Source organism: Parasteatoda tepidariorum, chromosome 8 (assembly GCF_043381705.1).
Source record: "Parasteatoda tepidariorum isolate YZ-2023 chromosome 8, CAS_Ptep_4.0, whole genome shotgun sequence".
Classification (NCBI taxonomy): Eukaryota; Metazoa; Arthropoda; class Arachnida; order Araneae; family Theridiidae; genus Parasteatoda; species Parasteatoda tepidariorum.
The window spans coordinates 34,777,551-34,803,924 of NC_092211.1; the positions used below are offsets into that span (position 1 = coordinate 34,777,551).

General features: G+C 27.7%; 1 protein-coding gene across 1 annotated transcript in view; it reads right to left on the reverse strand.

The window, feature by feature from the left end:
* Window positions 1–26,374, reverse strand: part of LOC122271584 (cell adhesion molecule Dscam1-like) — a 384,849-nt gene that overhangs the window by 213,351 nt on the left and 145,124 nt on the right. The window contains exon 4 of the mRNA XM_071184629.1: window positions 24,851–25,000. Within this exon, the coding sequence (XP_071040730.1) occupies window positions 24,851–25,000 (150 nt within the window). The remainder of the gene's footprint in view (window positions 1–24,850; window positions 25,001–26,374) is intronic.

The following is a 26,374-nucleotide window of genomic DNA, read 5'->3' on the forward strand; positions in this document are numbered from 1 at the left end:
TATATATATATATATATATATATATATATATTTGTATCTATATATTTATATAATATATATTAATTGGTAGGAAATATTATTTCCTTCTAACTATTATTCGCGAAAAATGTGGATTTATAATCTATTATGAATCGTATATATCTAATCTATTATCTCTTAGGTTACTTTTCCTTATATGCTACCGTTTAATTACTTATTATATTTCCCTGAAAGCATGCTGTTCAATTCAATGCTAATTAAATTCTGGATTGAATTTAAACAAAACTTTCCAAAACATACATTACATGCACGAAAGTGTTTTAGTATGTGGAATTATTTTTTAAATGTGGAACTCTTTTTTAAAATTTTATTTAAAAATTTTATTTCTTAAGAATTTTAAGATCCTTAAGGGCATTTTTATGTGATTTTTAGTGCATTATGAGTACTAATAAAATTGAAAGTTATTGTAATAAATTTTCCTTTTCATTTAGAGTATTCGTCATTGAACTTTTGAATTTCTTTTAATATAATCAAATTTAAAACTATTTTAATGAAACATTCAAAACTACTATCCCACATCTGAAACACTTATTCTATTTTCTTAAAAGTATGCTTCTTAATTCAATGCTAACTCAATTTATGATTGAATTTAGACAAAGCTCGCCAAATTATTACCTTTGCTTTTGATTTTCACTTTGAATTGAGAATTCCTTCTAAGAAAAGGGTATTCAAGAGAAAATTTTACCTCCAAGCATCCTTCTCTAAAAATAACCTCTTAATCCAAAAACGAGTTCAATTAACAAAGAAGTCTAATTCCTTCTCCATTTCCTTTACGGCGTTACCAGTGATAATCTCTTCACCTGCCTCTAAGGTAAAGAGGGAATGTAAATCATTCGCGAAGTATGCGGAACTTTTAAATTAGCTGAATAATTATTTCGATGATAATGAGCAAAGACAAGAATTCTAGAATTTGGAAAAGTGGAAGAGAAAGATTCGCGTGGCTGGATTTTCATTTAAAATGTTGTATTTTAATCTTCTTAGAATTCCAGATTTTAACAACTTTATAGCAGAAAGGTTTAGTAATTCTTTTTGACATGTGTAAAAACAAAGAGCATTAGACTCAAAGTGAAGCAATTATAATAGTTTAAAGTACTTTTTTTCAAATTGTAACTTAAAGTTACGATTTTGGATTCTTTGTTTGTTAAAAATTACTTTATCTGGAAATTGTTAGTATGGTATTTTGTTAGTTGTTGCAGCAAGGTTTGTTAGAAAACTAGAAGAATGATATTTATTAAATTCAGAGATTCGCATTGCTTTCAAGTTACAAGTGTAACTTTTGTTAAAAACCTAAAAATGTATCTAGACAATACGAATAACTTCATATTTCAGATATTCTATGCATATTTGTAATTAAATAACATAGCAAAATTTTAATTGTCAAGCAAATGTTTTATATTAGTTTTCATAATTAATTTTTATATTTAATGTATAAATCATTAGTTTTATAATTAAATTTTGTAATGAATATATAATTAATTTATTTATTTGCTTTATTCTGTTAACTGACCTTTTTTAAAAATAACTTTTTTTAAAATTTGCAGCAAAATCATTGTTACATAAAACTGCAGCTGCAAATTTCAGAAAGTGCAAATTCTGCCCTAAAATTGCTTAGATAAAACAATAAAACTTAATTTTATTAAGGTAAAATCTTTTTTCAAAAATAAAATAAATACTTTTATTATATTTAGTATATTTTTTAAAAGGAAACCAAACTTGCAACTACATTAACCACGAAAATTCAGTATTATTTCACAGAGACTGAGTTCTACAGTAGTGCGCAGATTATTTGATTTAAACAAGGACATAATTTTAGATTTCATAATTTTAAGCTTCCATTCGCTTAGAGAATAGTGCTTTCTATGCAAAAATCAAAGGATTACTCATTTTTATTTAAAGAGACATAGATATCATCAACAACCAATATAAGAAAATAATACCAGAAAGAATGAAACTATGGTTAAACAGGAGGTTATTAATCTTAGAGGACAATTTTTACAAAATTTGTCTCCTTTCAGTAATTTAATAATAAATAATAATAATAATAGCGAATGAAAATGAGCAAAATAACGTTTTTGCGAAAAAATTGCTTGTTTAGTGTTACTGGATCTTATTTTCCTGCAGGAACTTTAACTACCACCAAAAATGAAACATTTATTGCTTCAATAATAATAAACGACAAAATTGATTGTTTCAATTATGATATAAAAATAATGAAATTTTAAAAACTGCTGAAAACTTGATACATCTTTGTGAAAAATACACTGTTAGAAATATCTCGGGAAAATGGCTAAATAACAATCTATTTAATTGTTATTTTACCATATTTAATCAAAACAGTCATATAACCATAAATAAGATGCTAATGAAACTATTAACAGTGAGAAAAATAATTTAATAACTATTTTTACCTAAAACGGTTAAATAACAAGAACTTTAATGCACTAACTAAGCCCACTTAATGAAGCAACTTAGTTTCTTGCAATTGCGTGTATATTATAGCCGAGAGAGCTAATATGTCAACCTCATGACAGACAGAACAGGGGCTCGAGTTCCGGAGTTGAAACCTCCATTCCTTTTAACACACATCAAAAATTTCCTGTGTCCTGCACTCTCCAATGTCCATTATCTAACGAGAAGCCTAGCTCCCATGTCCAGTTAAATTTCTTTTTTTTGCGGTTTTGAAACCATGGTAGCTGTAAATGGTTAAAAAACAGTTTGTATTCATTATCTTATTACCATACTAGTTTCAAACAGTTTCAAGACCGTAAAGGTGAAAAATATTGTTTACCGCAAACTTTATTGTTAATCGGATGGACAGACAGCTGCCAGTTATTTTACCATAATTTTAGAATGAAATTTCTAACAGTGTACTGAAATTGGTACTTAATTCGAAACAATTATATATTTTATAAGGATTATGAAAGAAAAGGCATTAATAATCCAAAAATGCATTGTTCTCTAAAACGCGTGATTAGTACTCTCGTTAATGTAGACGGATATTTTTTTTTTAAATTTTTCCATGTTTTTCAATTTCACAGAATTATTTTACAATATTTTAATCCTAAAATAATTTTAGTTTTGAGCTTTACTAACTACCCGCTGTTTCTTAATACGCTGCAATACTATACTAAATATATCAATTAATTGCTTTTTAATTAGAGCAATTTTGTTAGATTTCCCTAACAGTAGAAAAATTTAAGTTAATTTAATAAAATTTATAGCATGTAATATATAAAATAAAATAAACAAGCATGTAATATATTAAAAAAAAGCATGAGATGTACCTAATACATTATTTAAAAGTTAAAGCCTTCTAGTACATCGTAAAAATTTTTCGAATCGTTCATTTAAAACAAATTTTATTTAAAGCCTTTTTTCTAGATTTCGAAAAGAGTGTACAAATGAATTGTAATTAATGAAATACAGCAGAATGTGAAATAGGAAAAAAGTATGAAATATATAAAAAGAAAAGTAAGGAATATATCTAGTATACTATTTATAATTTTAGGCCTCATCGTAAAAGTTTATCTAATCGTAAAACAAATTTTATGTAAAGCGATTTTTCTAGATTTCGAAAACAGTATACAAATCAATTATAATTACAGGAATAAGATTTACAGAAGGATGTGAAATAAATGAGAAAAGCACGAAATACATCAAAAAAGAACCCGGAATATACTTAATATATTATTTATAATTCAAAGCCTTATAAGGCATTGTGAAAGTTTATCAAATCCTTCATTTAAAACAAACTAATAATTTCATACATGAATTTTATTGAGCCTTTAATTTATATAACATGCTTGAGAGAGCTATCTAAAAGAAAACCGGTTCTACCGAAAAATTTCATCCAAAGAATAGTTTAGGTAGAACAAATTTTCAGGTGCCCGAGACAGATGTCTTTGATTTATGTTTCTTAGTGGTGAATATCGCGATTCTGAATCTTGCATAGTCAGGAAAATTTGTTTTTCCGCTACGTTGGGTGCATGTGGGTATGCCGCACTAGATCTAAAGCTTCACATTTCAACGAAATGGATTATTTTCTGTTGAACTGTAACTAATTCGATTTTATGTCGGATTACATAATTCTAAATCGTTTTCAGACTTAAAAAATGCCATTGACAATTCAACTATTGAATAAATTTCGTGATCTTCTTTTAAATATAAGCATCCCGTGCATGGAAATAAATTATTTTTGAATAAAGTGTGTCCTAGACTGCCTGTGATTTATTATCTTCTATCAAAATAAAGTTTAGCGTATATTTATTTTCATAAATAACATGCTTTTATATTATTTGTTTAAGATTTAATTTTTTTTTTCCGCTTTCGGATGAAAAACACTGAAAAAAATCAACTTTCACTTTTAGTCATTGTTTTCAATCTTCTTTTTCCAAAAAAAAATTTTTTAAAGCAGTCATACTGTAGAAAAAGTGCTCATTTATTCTAAAATGACGTGAAGAAATGTATCAAATTGTAGATAATTTTGTTGTATTTCTTATGCAATTCGAGATTTATAAATTGAGTTTTATTTTTCAACTAGCTGAAAAATCATTCTTCGTATTTCATTAGTAAAAGCAAATAATCAATGTATCATTACAGAACAACACTACGAAATCTTGCACATAACTGACAGACATACACTAACACATAAAATAAAGCTAAAATAATAGTTTCTACTGGTGGCTTTACGTTGTCGACAACGTAACAAAACACATAACAGATTAAACAAAACACGAACGATTTCTTCGAATTCTTGGCCATGGATGGCGCCACTGAAAAACAAGAACTCTTCATTAAATTTGCTCAGTTTCACCAAGCATGCTTGTCCGTGAGGCAAGTAGCGTTAGAAACAACAACAACACAACAACATGATTTTAGCTGATCATCCATTCAAAATAAAGATTAAATATCTTAAGAATCATTCAACAGGATGTTTTTGTTCAAGGCGAACTAATGATAGTCAAAATTTACCACAATCGTGGGATTTTATCCGGTGCTTTCCATTTAGAGGGTCAGTAAAAAATAGTTATCACAGCATCTTTTTTCTCAGTATATATATATATTGATGATTTTCAGTATTGGTACAATTTTAATATGTACATTATACCTGCATTTACGAATTTATTACCCACGAAAGCTGCACTAATTACCAAAATAAATTAAGCATCATTGGTGAATATTTACATTTCTCCTAAAGGAAGTAGCGCCAATTCTCTATTAATTTTGCATCAAGCATCTTAGAGTATATAGTTTAACTTTTTATTTAAGTTAACGATTATTACCAAAATTAATTAAATATCAACAGCAGCAATAGTACTAAGGTGTTTTTTGCGTTTATTTTAAACGATATAGTACCTTTTCTGATATTTACATATTATCTCTTTCACCATTTTCGAGGATTATACGTAAATATCCCATATCTCCATGAGTTTTCCTTTATAGTAGAAATCATTATTATTCTCATTTTATTTAGTAATTATTATTAAAATTAATCAAGCATCACTGGTCTTTATAATGGTTTGATTTTTTATGTTTCTCTTAAATGAATTAGCATCAATTCTCCATTATTTCTTTCTCTTTTCATTTCCATTTGTATATATTAGAAAAAATAAAGCATCATTGGATACGATAAATAGTTTGTCAATTTTTCACGGTTTCCCTAAAAGAATAATTGATGCTTCCTTCAGTAATTTTACTTTCTGGAACGTAGCTTCATTTTTAATTCAATTATTATCTAATAAAAAATTTAATCAAAGAATAAGGGCATAAATAACTGTTTGACATTTTTTTACTCATCTCCTGTATGAATTAGTAATATTTCTCCCCTAGTTTTGCGTTTCAATGCAAAAATTTTTACTTTTTATTTCTATTGTTCCTGTTTTTTAATTACTTAGTTTTGTAGATTCCCGCTTTAAAAAGCATAATTGTAAACAAAATGACCACGTATTTTTAAATAACTTAAAAAAATTCTAATTTTGTGACGTAATCCGTTTTTGCTGTCTTGTTCATATTGTTTATATTGTTTATCTGATTGTGAATAAAAAAATAAGATATTAACTACCGTGTAGAGAAATTTTTTAATGAGAGCTACAAGCATGCAATTATAACTGGTGCAATCTTTTAAATAGTATATAGGTGAAAATTGTTTTGCAGCTGTAACATTTTTTTAATGGCGAGTTCTGAGTCTGTACAGAAATTTCACTTTTCTTACTGCTCTACCGAACGAATTATTTGAAAATTTTGAATAAGATTTAGGATCGGAGGTTAAATTTGCTTCCTGTAGCCACTGTGTAAATTTCACAATGCTGAAATAAACAGCTCCTGAGTTATAAAGGACACACACACGCAGAGAAGATCTTTATTTTATTATTAAGGATTACCGCAGTTTACCTAACCAATTTATTGGATAGTTGAGCTTTCAGAATTCGAATAACTAGCGTTAGGGATAATATTTCACGGATCAGTACCCCACCCTTAATGTTGAATTCAATAAGTGCAATTTTGGGTTACCTTAAATGGAATTAGTAATTTGAACCACCTTTTAGGAATTAGTAATTTTTTAATTAACATCATTTTCTAACAGTATTTTACAGAAAATAATGTTATATAATTAATATAACATTATTTTCGGTTAGACTTGCCGTTTAGAAATCGGTAAGTGGTATAACTAACTTCTTTAACTAATTTTATATTTTTTTTTACAACAAACAGTATTAATTTTATTGTTGTTTAAAGTAAAAAAATAAAACCATTCAAACGAACAGTCAAATTTGCCAGTTATTAAAAAACAGTTAGAGAGATCGAATAAAAAACCTGCGATAATTATTTTTTTTTTCAAATTTAGCTTAAAAAATATTTATACACGCATAAATCTTCTTAATTAAAACATAAATACTGTCATTCTAAATGAATTGAATTTATTATTAATACAAGAAGCTTGAATAGATTTATATGGTTTGAAAGAATGTTTCATATGATTGTTAAATAAATGTTAACGAAACAAGCCAGTTATTTTGAACAACACATTGTTGTAAAAGTACGTTAAGTGTCAATACGTGATGGTTAAAATACATTTTTATTCACTCCCAGTACATTTATGTTCTCTAAACTCAAGAATAAAAGTCAACTGATTCTACTTCACGTAACTTATGTCTTCCACTAGGAACACTAAATGAAATAACAAATACTTTTTGAGATACCCTCTTCTTAAGTTTATTTCTTTTTTTTTCTGCGGAACAAAAAAGCGAACGCAAGAAACCGTCTTCTTTTGTTAAGTGCCTAAGTCATCATCAAATCGACTCACGTATCAAAGCAAAAGCTGTATGTTACAAGCCCATCGAGTGACTCGTTTATCGCGAACAGTTCGTAAAGCCCTTGCACAGATTATTTGAAAGAGAAGAACATAAACGGTCCCCGTTTAAGCATCACGTTTCAACGATAAAGATCCTGCAGCCTTTGGTCTTGATATCTCAATTGTTTTTTTTTTCTTCCTTTAGTTTAAAAAGATGAAAAAAACTATTTTGTTTATTTGAAGTGGAGTCGTATTTTCGATAACACTTAGTTTTGGAGTGATCTTAATACCGTTCGAAATGATCTCGGAATAAATGATTGCGTGCAAAAATAAATTGCTTTTTGTTACTGGGATAAATGTGAGATACTTTTTGCATTATTGTGCTTTTTTGTGTTTTTATTTTATTTTTCAACAAATAGAAGGGATTTTTTTCAAAAATCATTGAAAGCTTGAAAGATTAAGAATTTTATATTTTGTGTGTAGATTTATTTCTCTTGCTGAAAATAAAAATATGCAAGATATTAAAAATGACTTCCTTTCCTGAAAATACTATCACGATTCCTAAGTTAAGCACTTATTTATTCTAGCCATCGCCAAAATAAAGTAATTTTATTTTTATTTTATAGTTCTTTACATGCATAGCATTTTCTCTTGAAGTTTGTCTTAATTGCAGATTGCATGTTTAATTTTTCTACTTAACTAATTTAATTTTCGAAGGAAGGGAGAGAAAAATATTAAAAAAAATCTTTTGAATCAGTATTTACCAAAATTATATAACACTTTTAGTGCAGTGTTTTTATCAGTTTCAAATGCACATATATGGTAAAAAAAATTTATGTTGACTTATAAAACTTAGTGCAATATTTTTATCAGTTACAAATGTACATGAAAAAAATGTAACTTTGTACTGAAAAAAAAATCTCGTACATTTTCCGTACTGTATGACATAGACATTTCCAGTAAAAAAAATTTATTAATACAATCAAAGCTTACGATATTTAAACTATTTATTTGATAAATTATTTGTTCATATATTAACTCTTTACCAGATATTTTGGTTTCAGAATTATAGTTTTTACTACGCCACATTTAGTAAATACAAAAACAGAAAGCATATTTAACCAAATAAATGATTTTGAAACCATAAGATATTATGATAAAATTACCTTATTTTACCCGATTTATTAAACTTCATCACACTTTATAAAAAATATTTTTGTTATCAATGTTACCAAAATTATTACTAAAACAATTAAGTAAAACCTTTCGTGCTTTTCGGTGGTCCCATGGAGTCAAAGCAAAGTTTATTTTATTTTATTCTGTTAGTTTTTAAGGTTTTTGTAAGGTTTTGTATTATTTTTGCTTACTATAGAAAAAGTTGGTGCATATTTTAACTTGCAAGCACAAAAGAAAACCATTTTGATGTAATTGTAAAATTGAATTAAGAAAAAGAATTTGATTTGTAAAATATGTGCTTCTGAATATAAAAAAAATTATACTGAAATCTTACATAGTTTTGTGAATACTGTATCAACCTCGGAACTTTGTTTGTCTGCATTGCCGTCACGATTCTAAGGGTATATTTAGCAATTTCAATGTCGTACAAATAAATTATAAAGTAAGAAGTACGTTAATTATTTTTTGCTCCTACGATATTTTATTTCTGTTTCATTTTATTTTTTTCCTACTTTAAATTATTTACATAAATTTAATTATTTTATCACCACAGTTCCCTTTTCTATGGGCATTACAACTCAAAAAGCAGAAATATAAAATAGGTAAAATCCTAGAAGTTCCGGTCATATGGAAACGATAAATGATTTTTATTAATGATGAAGTTTATGAATTTTTAGGGTTTTCTCGAATCAATAGATAATGTATTCTTTTTTTAAAAAATAAATCCATTCATGAAATCGAAAAATAAAATCCTTATTAAAGGAAATAGTATTTATACAGGTTATAAGAAAGTAATAACAATGTAAAAATAACGTAGTAGCCAGAAATGTAATAGTAGTAAGTAAGTAGTAAGTAATAGTACAAGTAAAATAATATGTCTAAGTTTAAATTATTTAGATCTAATTTTAAGACATATATATATCATTTCCATTCAAATGGGCGAATATTGGACAGCTAAGCATATGTCATATAAGGGAAAATAAAATAAGTCACTCATAGAAAAATTCCATGCTTGAAAGTAAATAAATTGAATATAATTCTTAACCTTTTTTTCATAGCTGATTCTGACAAGAGTCTCTTAAGGATTCTGTTGCTACTTTCGTCGATATAATCATAGCGAATCTTCATAAATAGTTTGCTGAACGAGGATTAACAGAACGTAACTAATGCAATTAAATTAGGACTTATCTAACAGGAAAGGGTTTTTGACTTGTTTCTTAAGTGTCTTCGTTAAGTTTGAACGATTAGATTAGTGAACATATTCCCTTATATTTGCGAAGGAAAACTTTTTGAAAATGCAGGGAATAGATTAATGATCATAGGATGTAATAAAATGTGAAATTTGTATTAATGATTTGGACTACACTGTAAAAAGTTCCGGATTAATTTAAGGTTAAACGTATTGGTACCATAAATAAAATCCATTTTTACCATAAAATTTTATTCCGCAATATTTACGTTAATATTTATTTAATTATAATTGATTAAGTGAATTAATAAATATTAATGTAAAAATAAAAATAGATGAGATTTTTTTGTTCCGAAATATTTTTCACTGAAATTGATTTTACGGTAAAAAGTACCGGCACCAAAAGTGCTGGTGCATTTTATTGTAATTTTATCTGGAATTTTTTGCAGTGTTAAGAAAAATGCATACCTATTTATTGTATTAAACTTGCCCTTTAAGAATCCTGTTTAGTCAATTGTCAGAACAGCCCTTCACGTTATGAGAAAAAGTTATTAAAATTGTATGGCAGCCTGGCAGCATTTTTTTTTTAATAATTTTGTTGACATGTTGCGGAACTGAAATAAAAATCAACTAAAATACCTAAAAAACAACTAAAACAAAATAATAAATTTTTCAAAAAATGCATTCTTTATTTTTATCTTTGTCTTAAACGCAGTCTTTCAATTTAAATTGTGAATATACCCAAAGCAATCAAAACTTTTGATGGTTTTTCATTGATGAACAAACATAATCTTGATCGTAACCATCAATAATTCCATTATGAACCATTATATTTTTGATTGTAACCAACATAAGTGACCATTACCCCAATGCTGGTATTCGGATAGATTTTTGTTGGTCCAACATAAGAATAGCAACTTGTTTTGATGGTTTGTTCATGTTAAACCATCAAAATACATGTCGTCAATTCACCAATTCATCAATTGCTCATGTTAAATCACCAGAAATTTCATCATAGTTTCTTAGAAATCAAATTTTGGAACAATCATGAACAACCATCATCAAAATGTAGGAATTCGGACTAATTTCTGATGGGCCAATATAAAAGTAAACCAAATTGCTTTATTGGTATATTCCTGAGAACCAACAAAATTTTTCATTAAACTATCATGGAAATGTATAGTTCGAACCATCATGGATTATCATAGATTGTTGGTCCATAAGAATCAAACTTCTCTTGATGGTTAACCATCATATTATTAAAGTAGCATTTTTCATCATGGAATGATGGAATTTTGATAGCATATCAAAAACCATGAATTCATAATGAAAAATATTGAATGATGGTGACCATCAACTTATGTTGGACCATCATGAATCACATTGAAATCAACATAAATCATCCATCAAAATGTTTTGATGGACTATCAAGAATTTTGAATTGGGTATACATTACCTAATATTCGTCTTCATCATAGTAATTTTTAAATTGTATTAAAGTTAAATGTCGTTGGTCCATGAATTTAATATTCCTACAGACTTTGATATTGCTTAGTTATGATTTATAGTTGTAACAAGATACAGCTCTTTCACTATCAGCTGAATTAATCTGCACGTGGAGAGCTTATCTTGCTTTCTTATAAGTTCAGGAATTTTACCTGAGAGTCATTCTGAATTCCGGAATCTGAAATACATGATATAATTTTCTTTAACATGTCCCTTACATGCAGCATATTCCAGTTTTGAAGATTTATCACTCTTTCCTTAAATAGTTTGAAAAATACAGCTACAATTAGTATTTTAGTAAGCCACTTTTTTCTATATCAAAACCTCGAGCATCGTTTATGAAGTTCAAAGCTTTTTAATAAATGTAGGACACGCGAGGGGGAAGAGTAGTCAGAGTTATGTCTCTCAGTATCAGTTTCAGAATTAAGTCAGAGTTGATTGTACTGAAAAATCTATATTATTCCATGTCATGCAACTTTTCACGTCTTTACACAATTTGTAGGTACTATAGCATAAAAAAAATTAGGATTTTTTTATTTTTTTTTATTTTCAGAAACAGTTTTACTAAAGTTTAACACTAAAAGCAGGAAAGAGCCTGTTTGGCTCTCCTCATTTTTTGTTGCTCAGTAATTAAAAAAATAACTTACTGTAAATATTAAGCATTTCTGACTTTTCCTAGTCTATTACGGTTTAAGTGCTGATTTAATGATTTATATGTTAGCCTTAAGGAAACGTATACATGAAACTTTAGAATAACGGGAGGGGCCAAAGTGATTCTGATGATATTCTGGTAGATACCCCATAACCCCAGATAGGTTTTGGCACAATTTGCAAAGAACATTTTGGAAACTGTAAGGTGCAACAGTTTCATTAAGAGTATTTTTTCGCAAGAGTATTTAATTATATGCATAATTATTATTTATAAAAATTATAACTTAAGTATCCAAAAAAACTAATGTATAAGTACAATTGAAAAGCTAATCTTCCGTTTAATCAAGTATTTTTGTTAGCCAAATAAAAACAAAGTACCATAGAGTTTTAATTATAGCACCTCTAGTGTATTTTATTAAACTAATTACATTAATATTTTAAGATTTCGAATATCTAATTAATTTATAAACAGACAGTCTGGGAAAGCATCCCTTTCTAGGTGTACAGAAATGTCCCGTCTTACTAGTGTTAGGGGTTAGTTTTTAAAATTATTATTGAGTTTTCTGTTTTTATTTATGTTTTCCTAAACTGAAACAAAAATAAGAAACTAAAAGTTTTTCTTTAATCTTTTTTCAATTAATTTTAAATGTTTCCAGTTATTATTTACAATCATTATAATTTTTTATTTTGAATTTGATTTTAACTACTCTGAAATTTATTTTTGATAAAATATTTGCCAGCTGCTAATCTGTATAATTGATTTCAAATTGTTCAAATAATATTTATTGAATTTTAATATTGTCATTTGAAGCATTGATTATGATATAACTGCACCATTAAAAATGAATTATTGCAGTCATTTGTAATATATTTCTTTTATTTATCTAAGTCCTGAGGTATTTTCCCAACACAGCAGGAGTTTTGAGAAAAATAAACCGAAAACCTTATGCGCAGATTCTGGCCAAGACGAACTCCACTTGGTAGTCTTGAGACCACGTTCTTTTTTTAACACAAAAATTTTAGTTTGCTTAAGAATAACTGATCAAATCTTACAGTTTATTCCAGTGAATAAATATTTATTTCCAGTTGTCAATGAATGAACCGGAAGTTCAATATAAACAACCTGTAAAAAATGTGTAATCAAATTTTACATTTATTTGCTGAGCAATTTCGAAACATATTTTGAAACTATTTTAAAAGCATTGGAATTTTAGAAATAAGCCTTGCATTATAGAACGCTTCAATATTGAAGCTAAAAGCTGATACTGTCTCAATAGCGATGGAGAGAGCTTTTCGTATGTAGAAAAGGATAAAGAGAACTTTCAAAAGAAGCAATTTGATACGAGAAATGTTTGGCGAAATTGCTTTTTTTTCAATGGAGGCTAAATAAATCTGGACGTATTTTATGTCACCTACTATCGGGGTTGAATTCTAAAGAATAAGTGGAGATGAAATTCTGCCAAAACCGTTCGCAATATTATTATGATAAATACATTATGATTTTAGTTTTATCACATAGTAATAAATTTTGTACAACTCCCAAAAGATTCACAAGGTCAATTTATTTTCTAAAGCAACTAAGATGAAAATATTTTTCTTTTGAATTTTTTCATTAAAAATATTATTTGTTCTCAGAATTTGCTAAAAATATGTAAAATATTCCTAAAATATTCCACTTTTAAGACTTCTTTTTACTATTAACTAAGTATATTCTAAGCATTCTGTTTATTTACTGGTTTAAATAAAGAAAACTTGTGTCATATATTAGCAAAGTAAACAGAACTTATACTTTAGCTTTAGATTAATGTATAAGAACCAGATCCACTTGTAATTCAATTCCGAGTCACTGAACACAGCCAGTCCTTCTACTTTTAACCAAATTAAATAATTATGAACCACTAGCATGAATGTGTCATCTAGCATGAAACCTTGAAGGACTAATCCTCTGGTGCTTGCTGTTCCAAAATATTTGAATGTTGAGTATGGCTTACTAGCTAAATGGTAGCACTAGAGGGCATCTTATTCCAATTTTTTCACGCAACCGGACAGTAAACTACGCTCAGCAATTGCGCTTCCTGTAGGTGTGCTATAATTTAGCAAAGAGAAAGCACTAGGGTACAATTTAAAATAACATAGCGCTATATTGAACGAAAGCTTCTACATATTGAAACATAATATATCAAATGTATATATATATATNCATTACCACACACAATCACATGTTCTTGGTACATGTTCTTGGCCACAACTCAGCGAAGTTCCTCCCTTCATACGTTTAAGACATCAGGAGCCGGAGTGATAGCCCCGTGGGTTGTCGAGATAATGGGTGACATATTTATTTCTAGTTAGAATATATAAAGCCTGATATTTCAATTTGCATTTGTGGTATTATTTTAATCTTGCATAACTTTATATGGAATCATATGTAAATGAAACTTTTCGAGTGCAAGCGTTTAGCCTTGCATTGATAAAAACACGCCCCAAATGTTGATTGTTTCTCGAATCACAATATGGCAATAAATGTTTTTTTTCCATCTAAATGCATGATACCCTCTTCAAATTCTCTAAGGAAATTTTATCGTAATATATTTGCTTATATAATTAATAATTATCAATAACAAATGGAAACATCAACTTTCAACATTGAATCTTTTCATAAATAATCCAATGGTTATTTCGATGACTTTCCCTCCTTTCGGCGGTAATTTTGTCACATATTTCAGTATAAACCATTCTAAAATTGGAACTGATACCTCTCTACTCGATCTGTTTTGCTGACAGACTACAAATTAATCATTTTAAGATTTAAGAACTTGGTGACGTAGGGCTTAATCCGAGCTCACTTTTATTCTTAACACGCTTGCATTTTAAACTGCCAACGATGTGAAGGGTAGATTCATGAGTAGATAAATAAATAAAAGTCGTTTAAAAGGTTCTATTATTACATTGACAATAAAAGGGCCAAATTTAAGAAGTTCCATGAGCCCGACAGTACCAACAAGAAAAACTTACTTACTTTTCAGACAGTAAAACTTACAGTTCTAACATAAGATCTGGATTGCATATTTAATCATGGGTTCATTGCTTTATAAAGTATAACAGTATTTTTTTCCTGGTATGTATGAAAATGTCATAAGTAAAACCAGAAAATAGGGCTTTAGTCAGGAAGGAATAAATAGATTTGGCTCATATCATTACAATGCAATAACTTGCGATGATACATTACAATGACAGTATGGAAAAGATCACTTACGCATTTTTATTATCAGCATAAACTAGCTTCCGTTCACGAACAAGGATGTATTATAACTTTGCAATTGTCTTTTATCTCGTATCTTGTATTATTCAGACCAACCAACTGACACCAAAGGATCTGTTCTAACCAAGCACGTGACAAACATTTTATAAAATACTAGACATTATTTGAGGCATTAAATGACGAATATTAAAGCATAGTATTTAAAATTATCCAATAAAACATCATTTTAAAGAAATATTTTTTAAATCAAAGTTTTAAAATCAAAGCTAATTATTAGTTAGATATTTATAAAGGGATTAAATTGCAGCCATCATTTTTATGAATCTAGAGTCGAATTGGCTATGCCGTAGTGAGTTATTGCAATAAATTTAAAACAATCAAAATTACTAGTTTCAGTTCCCAATTTTTCTACTTCTCAAATCTTATTGTACTAAAATAAACTTCCTGATCTCGATACACCCGGGACAAATTTCATTAGAAGGTTTACCTAAATATGTATACATCAATTAATGCAGAACTTCAGAGGCCCATTGAAGTAATTATTGATTCATTACTACAAAAGAGTTTCATAACAATTACCGCCACTCTTAAAGAATACTACAGGGATATTTGACATACTTTATGACTTACACAAATCAATGTCTCAAAAATTCACCGATGCCAAAGCGTGAACTACTTGCTTAAATTCGATAGTCTTTATCAAACTTTATGAAAGGGCTGGAGCTTTAATTTGATATAGTATAATTTAATAAAGAGAATTCCATTAATATCGGAATATTTTACGGAGGCTTAATACTTGAATATACAGCAGTATATTTGAATTGAAGTCTTACACCAATCTTTTCGAATTAATTTTATGACGTCAATAGGGTTTTCAGAGGGGGGAGCCGTTGTGTTTAATGCAAATTTTCTCATAGGAACTTATGCAAAAATGGGGTGGAAAGAGGTGTGATTTAATATGAAAGTCTCTCCCAGTTTCTACTCTTAACGTCAGTGTAATCCTTAACTTCACGTCTCGCATGGAATTCGGGGCTAAAAGCTAAGAAAATCCTTAAAATGATATGAAAGGCTTTATAAAGCGAAATTCAGCGCTTCTTAAAGACGCGGGGTAGAGTCATCTATTCCCTTAAGAATCAAAAGAAGATATTTCAGGTTTAAAATAAATCAGAGTTTATATTCATTTTAAATTTTATATTTAGTTAATAAAAGGTAATGAATAATAGTTTTATTTACAATTTAATAAGGTATGCACGTGTTTTAACGCATTAATTTACTTTAATGTTGAAGATCTTGGTTTTATTAATATTTTCTTTCATATTTAAAAGCATAACATTTACGATTTCCAAAAGTAGATAACTAGTTTGAAGTAAGGATTGGGACAAAGCTGTATATAAGGAAAAAATAGCCAAATTTTGTAAATATTAAAACATTATGCACATAGATTTTTATTTTCGAATGCAAAAAAATCCAATTTCATTCAACAAAGCGTTGAATTATAAAGGCAAATGTAAAATATTCCATAAAAGTTTTAAAAATTAAATGATTAAATAAATTAGAGTCATTGATTAGGATATGGTTTATACAAAACTTTATAAAACGCGTATCACTGAATAAAATTTTAAAACTTAGTAAATGCAGTTCTCGAGATGCACAGTTCGCAGATCAAACAAACACACTGAATAACTTTTAATCTAATGATTGAATTTTCACTTAATAGAACAAAAATTTTATGGTTTAAGGGTTAACTTAAAAAATGTTAATTGACTGATGCAGAGGTTACTTTAAATTAAGAAATTGGTGTCTAAAATGTAGTAAAAATACTTTTGATTCAACGGATTTGGATTCTTGATCGTTAAAATAGGGAGAGCAAACGCAAATCAGAAAATATGGTGGCAAAGGGTTAGTAGGCGAGAAAGCAGTCGAAAGTTTGATCCTCTCACTTTCAATAGCCTATTTTGTAACTCCAGAACCAGCAATTCTAGGGAGTTAAAATTTGGATAGTGACTGCGAGGGGCAATTTTAGTACCTCACACAGAAAATCAATCAACTTTAATTTGTCCACATATTATAGAAAGACGAAAAACGAAGTTTTCGCTTAGGTAGGTAGCATGTATTGTTATAACTATACACAGAAAAGGATTCTGATAATATTTATGAACTGTATGGTAATGACATTTTAGGTTAAAAAATAATAATCCTGGTTTTATTCATTTAACAATTTTTTTGTTCATATGGGAGCAGTTTACCTGAAATTCAGGTTTTAAAAATTATAGATAGTCTTTATTAAAATAAATTTAGTAAAAACACAAGACTGAAAAGTAATTTTAACCAAATTAATTATTCTTATGCTCTTTTAATTTTTTGTTCTCGTAATCAATTGTGTTACTTGACATATCATTAGGTTTAGTGCTTCTGATGAAATTTATAACACCAATCAGTTAAAAATATTACTCGTAAAATGAATGGTATGACAATGACATTTCTAGTTAAAAAAATAAACAATAAAAACACACAAATTTGGTTTATGAGACCTACTTATTCGGTTGATAAAATTCTGGTTTTTAAAATTATAGTTCTTATTAACACACATTAATTGAAAAGAATAAAACAAAGAAGTAAATTTAATCAAATAAATGACTTTTATGCTTTGCTCTAAGGAATCATAATAAAATTAGAAGTTTTTACCACGTTTGTCAAATTTTATCACTTATTATAAAATCATATTTATTGTTAATTTTTCTAACTCTTTGGCAAAACGCTTCGTTAAAAACTACCAAGATTTTTAGTGTTCCCTAGAGCCGAAAACACAATAAATTTTACTATATTCTAGTAGTAATTGCTGATGGTTTTTATCAATAATGCTTATTGATTTGCTTATATCAATAGTGCTTATTGATGGTTTTTATCAATAATGCTTATTGTACCTTATTGATTGAAACGAAGACAAATAATATAATTGATTGCTGCTTGAGCTCTAAATTATCACAGATGGGTTTCAGAGAGAGTTTAAATAGGGATAGTTACGCTTTTATTAATAATTTGTTTTTTAACTCCAATGTCAGTTAATTGAAAGTCAATAAATTTGACTTAAATTATTTATAATTAAATTTTCCTGACTATATTCTCTTACTAATAACTATTACTAATAGCTGCAACTTATAACTAAGTTTTTGTTTAAGTTAAATTGATAAACAATTTAAAATAATAAAAAAATCAATTCTAACCGAAATAATAAAAGAAAAGTTATATGTGCTAATTCTTGGGGGGAAAAATTGCTTGATTAATGAAAGTTCGTAGTATGGAGAGTTCTACGTGATCAGTAGCAACATTTTGAGTATAAAAACTAAACTCAGCTGCGCGACAGCCCATAGAGGGCCAAGGCCTACTGTGCCAATCTCAGTTTTCTTGACCTTGGGCTCTGGGGTGCAGGAGCAGATATTCCGGTCAGGTGGTCAGCCGAAAGCGGAACCCCCAGTGTTTAGTTCCCAAGCATGCTTCGTACTCATTTATCAACCCACTGAAGGGATGAAAGGCTAAGTCAACCTTGCCCGGCCCGAGGATCGAACCAGGGACCTGTGGCACGACAGCGCGAAGCGCTACCGCTCAGCCACCAGGCGTCAAGAAGAAATATGACTAAAAGAAATCAAAATTATTTTAAATTTTTCAGATGTCTTTGTATATGTCTTTTAGTTTTGAGCGTGATGGGGCAGTGTTAATTCAAAACGATTCAATAATAAGTATTTTTGATTTTTTTTTATCTGGAACGAATATTCAGCCTGTCTCAACAAAAAATAGAAATAAAATATACTTTTTCTGATCAAAAACTTTAAAATTGTGGCTGAGTATTATTGTAAACAGCGAATTGTTTCGCATGTAATGTAATAAAACATTTAAAAGATAAATAATGAATGATAATTTATTGTGATTTATTGTTTACAACACAATTTAATGCGTAAGTTATGTTTTATGAGACATGAAATTTCAAAAATGTGTATTTTAGTAACTTTATTATTTGCAAATTAATGTAACAAAATTTGCAAGTTTTCAATAGAATTAAAAAAGGTATGGAATTTTTTTTTTAGTGAAAGCCAAGTGAAGATAGTTTGGAACAAAAGAAGGTTTTAGGCGGATTATCTCTAAGCATTGACGTTGCAATTACTGCTGTTTCTTGTCTGGGGAATTGTATGGAATAAGAAGATTAGTCTTCCGTGTACCAAACAAAAAAAATATCATATATTGAATTATTTATTCATAGATAATAGATCTATTCGTGTTTTTACTTGGTTTTAATTCAGAAAGATTACATGAATTAATATTCATTTCATTAGTGCATTAATTGAATCTATGATTAAAGAAATGGTTTAAAAACTCATTTTTAATATATATTAAATATTACATTTACAAATTAACACTTTCTGGTTTAAAAACTTTCCTATATAAGCCGAAAGCAAAGTTTTGCATAAGCATTGTTTTGCTGTATTGTTTACGTATGATAATCGTAACTCAATTTATTTTTAATTTAAAAATGCTTTACAATCGAAATCTATTGTTAACAATATGTGATATAATGTTTTAAGAACGCTTAAAATAATTAATCTTTAATTTATATTTTGTTTAATTATTAGCATGTTCTTTTAAATAAGTTTAAGATATTTAAATTATGCACATATATGTAGTTCTAAAACGCTTTTTCGTTGCCGTAAGTAAAGTATATTTGTCATAGCGATGAGAATTAGCTATCGTTGGGCGAAAATAATATGTAAGATAATGAAAATGGAAGAATTCTTTTTTTTTTAATAAAAGAAAACAGTATTACATTTAAACAAAATTTGTAAATATACTTTTAAGATTGCACGACGGCAGTATTTTTCAGTAACATATGTTCAGTATGTTTTTTTTTCGCAATGGTAACTGAGAGANTTTTTTTTTTTGCAATGGTAACTGAGAGAAATGTTAAGAATAGAAGTAAAAAATACAATCTCGAAGTTCGTCTAAGTTGAAAGCTTAAAATAATCTCTTTAGTATAACAATTTCATTTAATCTGGTTTTTTTTTCTATGAACAAATTGCTTTAAAATAGCAGTTGTTTGCAAAATGGATTCTAAGTTAAAAATTCCACCCTTTTCTTTCTTTTTTTTAAAAAAATAAAACTTTTACTGTTATTAAAAAAAGATCATTCTGGTATTTTAAATTTTGCAAAAAGCATACGACAGTAAAATTTGATATAGTTTTATTTTATGCATTATGATAATCAGAACATGCAAAAAAAATTATTTCTTCAGTAGTAGCATTCTTTAGGCTGCACTTGGTCCCTGGATAATGCCAAATGACTAACAATACTGCCAAGGAAAAAATGTATTTTTTTTCTCGTTAGCTGCAATGAAATAAAAAAGCGTTTTCATGGAGAAATTTGCAATTAAAATGTCATTTTTGTTCAAAATTCCCCTCCAGCATAATTTTTATTCTAGTTTAAATCCAAATTAATTTATTCTAGTTAAGTATTGACGGTTTCTTATGTACACAGTTGGTTACTTAACTTCCATTTTGAACTAAACACTGTTTTAATAAATTTACAATACCTTAGAAATTTAAAGGGGAGAATTGTGGGCTCTTTCATAATCTAAGAACACAAACGATGTATATCTTAGTGGACAAGAATTCAAAGTTCAGTTAACCTTTTCAAAACCGGTGGAAGTAGAAAGAAACTGTTCGATGGGCCTGCTTTACACATATGTTCTAATACGAGAGGTAATATGATGGAATCATATTGAGATCACGTTTGCGTGATTTTGAGCCGCTTTAGTTCGAAAATCTTGTTCCGTACATGGAACATTTGGCCATGAAGCGCGACTTGTGCAATCACGTATATTTTATTACGGTCCTAAAAGTTTGATGTAAATTTTTAAAACATGATTCACTGAAAGCATATATATATATATATATATATATATATATNATATATATATATTTGTATATATTTCAATAGCCATAGTGAAATCAACAATTTTTCTTCTACCTATGATCATTATAAACTTGGTACGATTTTTGTGCGAAAATTCCTCGTCATTGATGTCATCAATATATATTTAGTATTTAGACAAAATAAGTTTATACAGGGTTTAAACTCAAAAAAAAAAAGCCAAGAAATAAATAATATAGATATAAATGGTGATTTTCCGGTTGCATATTACCGTATGGTCAATTACAAGAAGTTTAAACAGTGATTATAAAATGAACAATCAAAATTGCTCAAAAAGTTGTTCAAAAGCTAAATTAAATTTATTTTATTTTGCGTCGAAATTATATGAATGTAGTAGAAACTTTCTCTTTGTTTAATTGATAACATAGGGAAATTAAGCAATATATTACGCTTTTAAATTACTTACAAAAGTAAGTAGGACCGAGATTGTAATATAAACTAATTATAGTTTTGAAATAAAGTTCTAGCATGAAATTCTTGGAAAACTGAGACCATATTTAGTAATTATGAATTAGCGTGCAATGTCACTTTTCCATTAACTTCAATAAATTATTCTTGCATAAATAAATAGTTTCTGCAAATATTTGCATAATAATACGCATAGTTGAAAATATGTTAGGTTATTTTTTATTTTGTTCGTGAAAAGATATCTCCAGTTGGGCGGCGCAAATAAATCAGTCTTTGTCTGTAAAAAAAGAATGAATAGAGCAGGTTTTTTTTTGTATTTGAGGAGCAAGATTCACCATTCTTTTATCTTTATGTGATAGTTTTGAACTATTTTGTTGTGTATAAACAATTTAAAAAATGATGTGAAAGTTTTTTTTATTTCTTAATGTTAGGAATTTAATTGCTGAAATTACTCTATTCACATTTTCAATAAGTCATAATGCATGAATAAATATGATTTTGTTTTATTTGAGGAACAAATTTGCAAATTTGTTCTTCAAATAAAACAAAATCCACACAAGAAAAATTCAAATGTGAGCTTCTTAATAAAACTCTAATTTTTTTTTCTTTTGATTATTTAAAATTAAAATATAACTTTAAAAGAAATGAGAAAATAAATCTCGTATTAATTAGTGCGATTTTTTACTTTAATGAATAATGTTATTGAGATCAAAATATTTTTTTTTGAATTGAGAAACTCTTTAGAACTATTGCACTAATGCTTTTGTAGTAATGTAGATATTATTGTACTGGAGTAGATACAAAATGCATAATGAAAAGAAATATAAGGATATAATTTGAGTTAAGTTTGATAAAATTACTTTACTTTAGATGCTAAAAAGTAACGTTAATGGCTCAAGGGGTTTTCTTTGAACATGCCAGTCGATAATTTAATTACAAAATCAGACATGAAATATGTCTGTGTTGCACTAGTGCTTTTTTTATCGTAATTATAATCACGCGTAATCGTATTTTGTACTCTCCAGAAATCTAACCATAGTCTAGAATTCTGCCAGAAGAGCTGTTGAGAATTGACCGATGATATTGAAAGTTGGAAATTTTTGATTTCAAATTTAATAGTCACGAAAATTGTGTAGCTTAGTATTCAAAACTGTTTTCATCTTCAATGTAATAATTTTTACAACTGATAAAAAATTACAAATAAGTTTTTTTTGGCACAAGATTACCTTTTTGAGTAAATTAGTTTGGTAATTTTTGCAGAATAATTTTTATTCTCAAAATATGAGGAAAAAAAACCAGAAAAATTAATAAGGATGACAACTGATTAAAAATTACAAATAAGTTTGTTTTTGCACACGATTACCTCTTTGAATAAATTAGTCTCGTAATTTTTCCAAAATTGTTTTTATTCTCAAAATATAAGAAAATAAAACAGAAAAATTAATAAGGGCGACATATAGAAGAAATATGGCTAAATTAAAGGTTGTATCTTAGTTAGTGAAAATCTTGTCATCTTCTATAAAATGCTAAACCATGCTTTCTTAAAATAGTTCTTAGATACAATAGATTTTTGAAAAAAGTATTTTCATTGTTTCTTTCCTTGAAGTCCCAAGTTATTTAGAGAGAACTGAAAAAAGAAGGAACAAATAAGAAAAAAATTTGAATTATGAGAAACGAAACAAGTTTTGACAATCTAACGACTTCGATCTCTCTTAAGGGATGTCCAGATGTTTTAAAATGATGAAGCTCAAGAATTTTATTCTTCAAATATTTGGAAGAGAATCTCAATGGTTATATCAAAATAAACATTTAATTCCGCAAAGAAAGTTGAAACATGGCAAATCTTTTCTGAAATTATTTTGCACAATATAGTTTTAATTGATTTTCATATGATTTCACTCGAGTATTTTTTTATGCTGTTAAGAAAAACATATTTTAGAAGATAATGCATTACGCAATATTTTTTTTTTACTTATTCAGAAAAAAAATCGGAAACTGCGTGAAATATCAATTAAATCCATGAAATGAATGTAGAAAATACTCATGTTATTGAAATATTAGCTCTTGGCCTAAATTACAGAAATAGTGATTGCTTTTAAAAGGGAGTTACCAATTCAAGACTCATACAGAAATTACCCGTGTCATTGAATACCTCTTAGACGTAATTTAAGCAATAGTATTTGGCCAACTAATGTACTAGATTGATATTAAAAGGGAGTTATCATCATGCTAGATTCATGTGCAAGAATTACTCATGTTATTGAAATATTAGCTTTAGCCTTAACTAAAAAAATTATAATTGGTCAGCTGATGTACTAGCATTGCTTTTAAAAAGAAGTCATGCAGTTTCCAATTGACAACTTTAATTTAAAAGACAAATAATACTCTCTTGACAATTTAAAGCTATTACGAATGGGAGGGTGATGTTATTGAAATTGTAGCAAACAGCTATCATTATTACATCTCAATCAAAAGTGAACCGATAAACTAGATATATATTCAGGAGGAGTTGGCAGGCAACTTATCAAAGCAACTAGCAAGAGTAACTTATCAAAAATTGGTTAAACATTGGAACATTGTCTTAGCCAAACATATTGTGATGTTGATAATTAACATTTGCAATGAAACAGGAGGCTATTCTACTCATTGAAATAACTCCTCAGAACTCTTAAAATAGATAAATGAATCGATTAATGAGATAGCATTGCTTTCAAGGCTTTGATTGGCGAGAACCACAAACTAACTGGCCAGTTACAGTTTAGGCTCTAGCTTGACAAATAATACGTGGAAATATAAACTGCTTTTACGCAGAAGTTTACCAGCTACGCCCGTAAATTTCTTGACTTTTCTGAAAACCGGCATGTGGGTTATTAGATCTCAAATAAAATTATTAAACTTAAGTGAAAATAATTTCGAAATGTCTAGTGAAATATATCTTAAGATTTAACATTGGTTTAAATTATTTTATGAAAGTCTGAAATGAATTTGGTGGAATTCGAGCAGTTATTTAAAATGTCTTTTCAGCTTTTGCCACTGAATAAAACTTTGATTGAATTAGATTGGGTACTTTTTTTACATAATCTCTTTTGTTTCATTACAAAATGGCTCTACCAAGTATCAGAAATTATATTAAACTAAGAACAGAAAACTATAGACCTAATACAGGGAAATATAAGTATAATGTAATATATATAGAGAGAGGAAAATAAGAAAAAAATATTGGACAATATGTCAAAAGAAGTAATTTTCGTGAGAGTAAAGCTAATATTTTTGTGAATGAGAGAAAGAATGAAAGGAGCCCTTTATAACTGAGCCAAATAGAAATATTGATCATTAGAAAAAGAAATAATACCTGTTACAATAAGTTGCCCAGAACTAACACTTGGGGTTACACTTCCAGTTAGTGTATTCTTGATTAAACACCTATATTTTCTGAAACTGTCACTGCGAGCTGCATTTCTGATATGTAATTCTCCATCTTTTAATACAATATATTTGGCACCTGGAACAAAGAATTTTTAAATAGTAAGACTGCTTAGATATTTAAAAAAAACATTTTTGAGTTAAAAACATCAGCTAAGTCTTGCTTTATATATATATATNTGTATATATATATATATATATATATACATACATTTCTTAGTATATTGTAATTGTAAATATAAATATAGTCTGGCTGATATAATCTGACACCAAAATCTATGTAGCTAAATTAAACAAAGGAATACTTATTTTACAATTTCTAGAATTAAAAAAAATGGGTTCCGAATAAAAATTTTGTAAAACATTCACATATTTTTAATGATGCATTTATTAAATGTAAAAAAAAAATTGAAAGAACGATAATATTCCCTTTATTAATAACATAATGTGTTCCAAATATAAGGAAGATGTCTAAATGTATGTATTTTATTAAAAAAAAATTGACCGTTTATGTTCATTTTGAAATATGGGTAAGCTAATTTGGATATATAGTTTTTAATAATCACAGAAGCCTCACATCATCGGGCAAGGTGAACAACGTCTTAAAACTTATTATGAACTAATTGTTACTTATAAAATTGAATTAAATTTAGTATAAAAATACAGTCTTCAAAATATTGTTAATTTTATAATAATTATCCTTTATTGTAATAAATTCATATATTCCAATTTCACCCGTTTTATAGATGGATTTTTTTAAATATTTACAGTGGTAACAAATGTTGCACTTGGTTATTTCCTTTCTGATGTTATACAGTTGATTCCCAAACGATTCGTTAACAATACATTAACAATTGAAATAAATACATTTCACCTTGTATACATTTCACCTGATCAGTCTGAATTCACCTGATTACAGATTTTAAATGATGGAAAATTGAAATAAACTTTTCCCACTTCAATTTTTATTGCACGAATATTTTAAATAATGAACGAATCTTCAATTTCTGCCTAGCTAAATATGAAAATCTTGCATTATAATTCCCACACATCTTATTAAACTTTATTAGTATTAACAAAACAAAACGAATTTCAATCATTTATTAACCATCACTATATGTTATTACGTAAAAGAACCTATGATCATTTTCAGAGCTTTAATTGATAAAATCATTTAAAACTAACATTATGCAGCTGATATAATTTGCTTCGTTTATTTTGTTTCGTATTATGTCACTAAAATTTCGTTCAAATTTTTTGTAGAATGGTAAATTTTGTGTAACGTTTGCACGTGTAGTCACAAGACCAAATACTAGACATTTAAGTAGCAAATAGAAAAAAAAAAGATTTTAAGATGTAAAAATAATTTCTAAATTTGTAATTTTTTTTTTCAGTTTTAGACTATTGGTATTCATTATTTTTAACAATGGGATAGTTTGTATTGAATTATTGT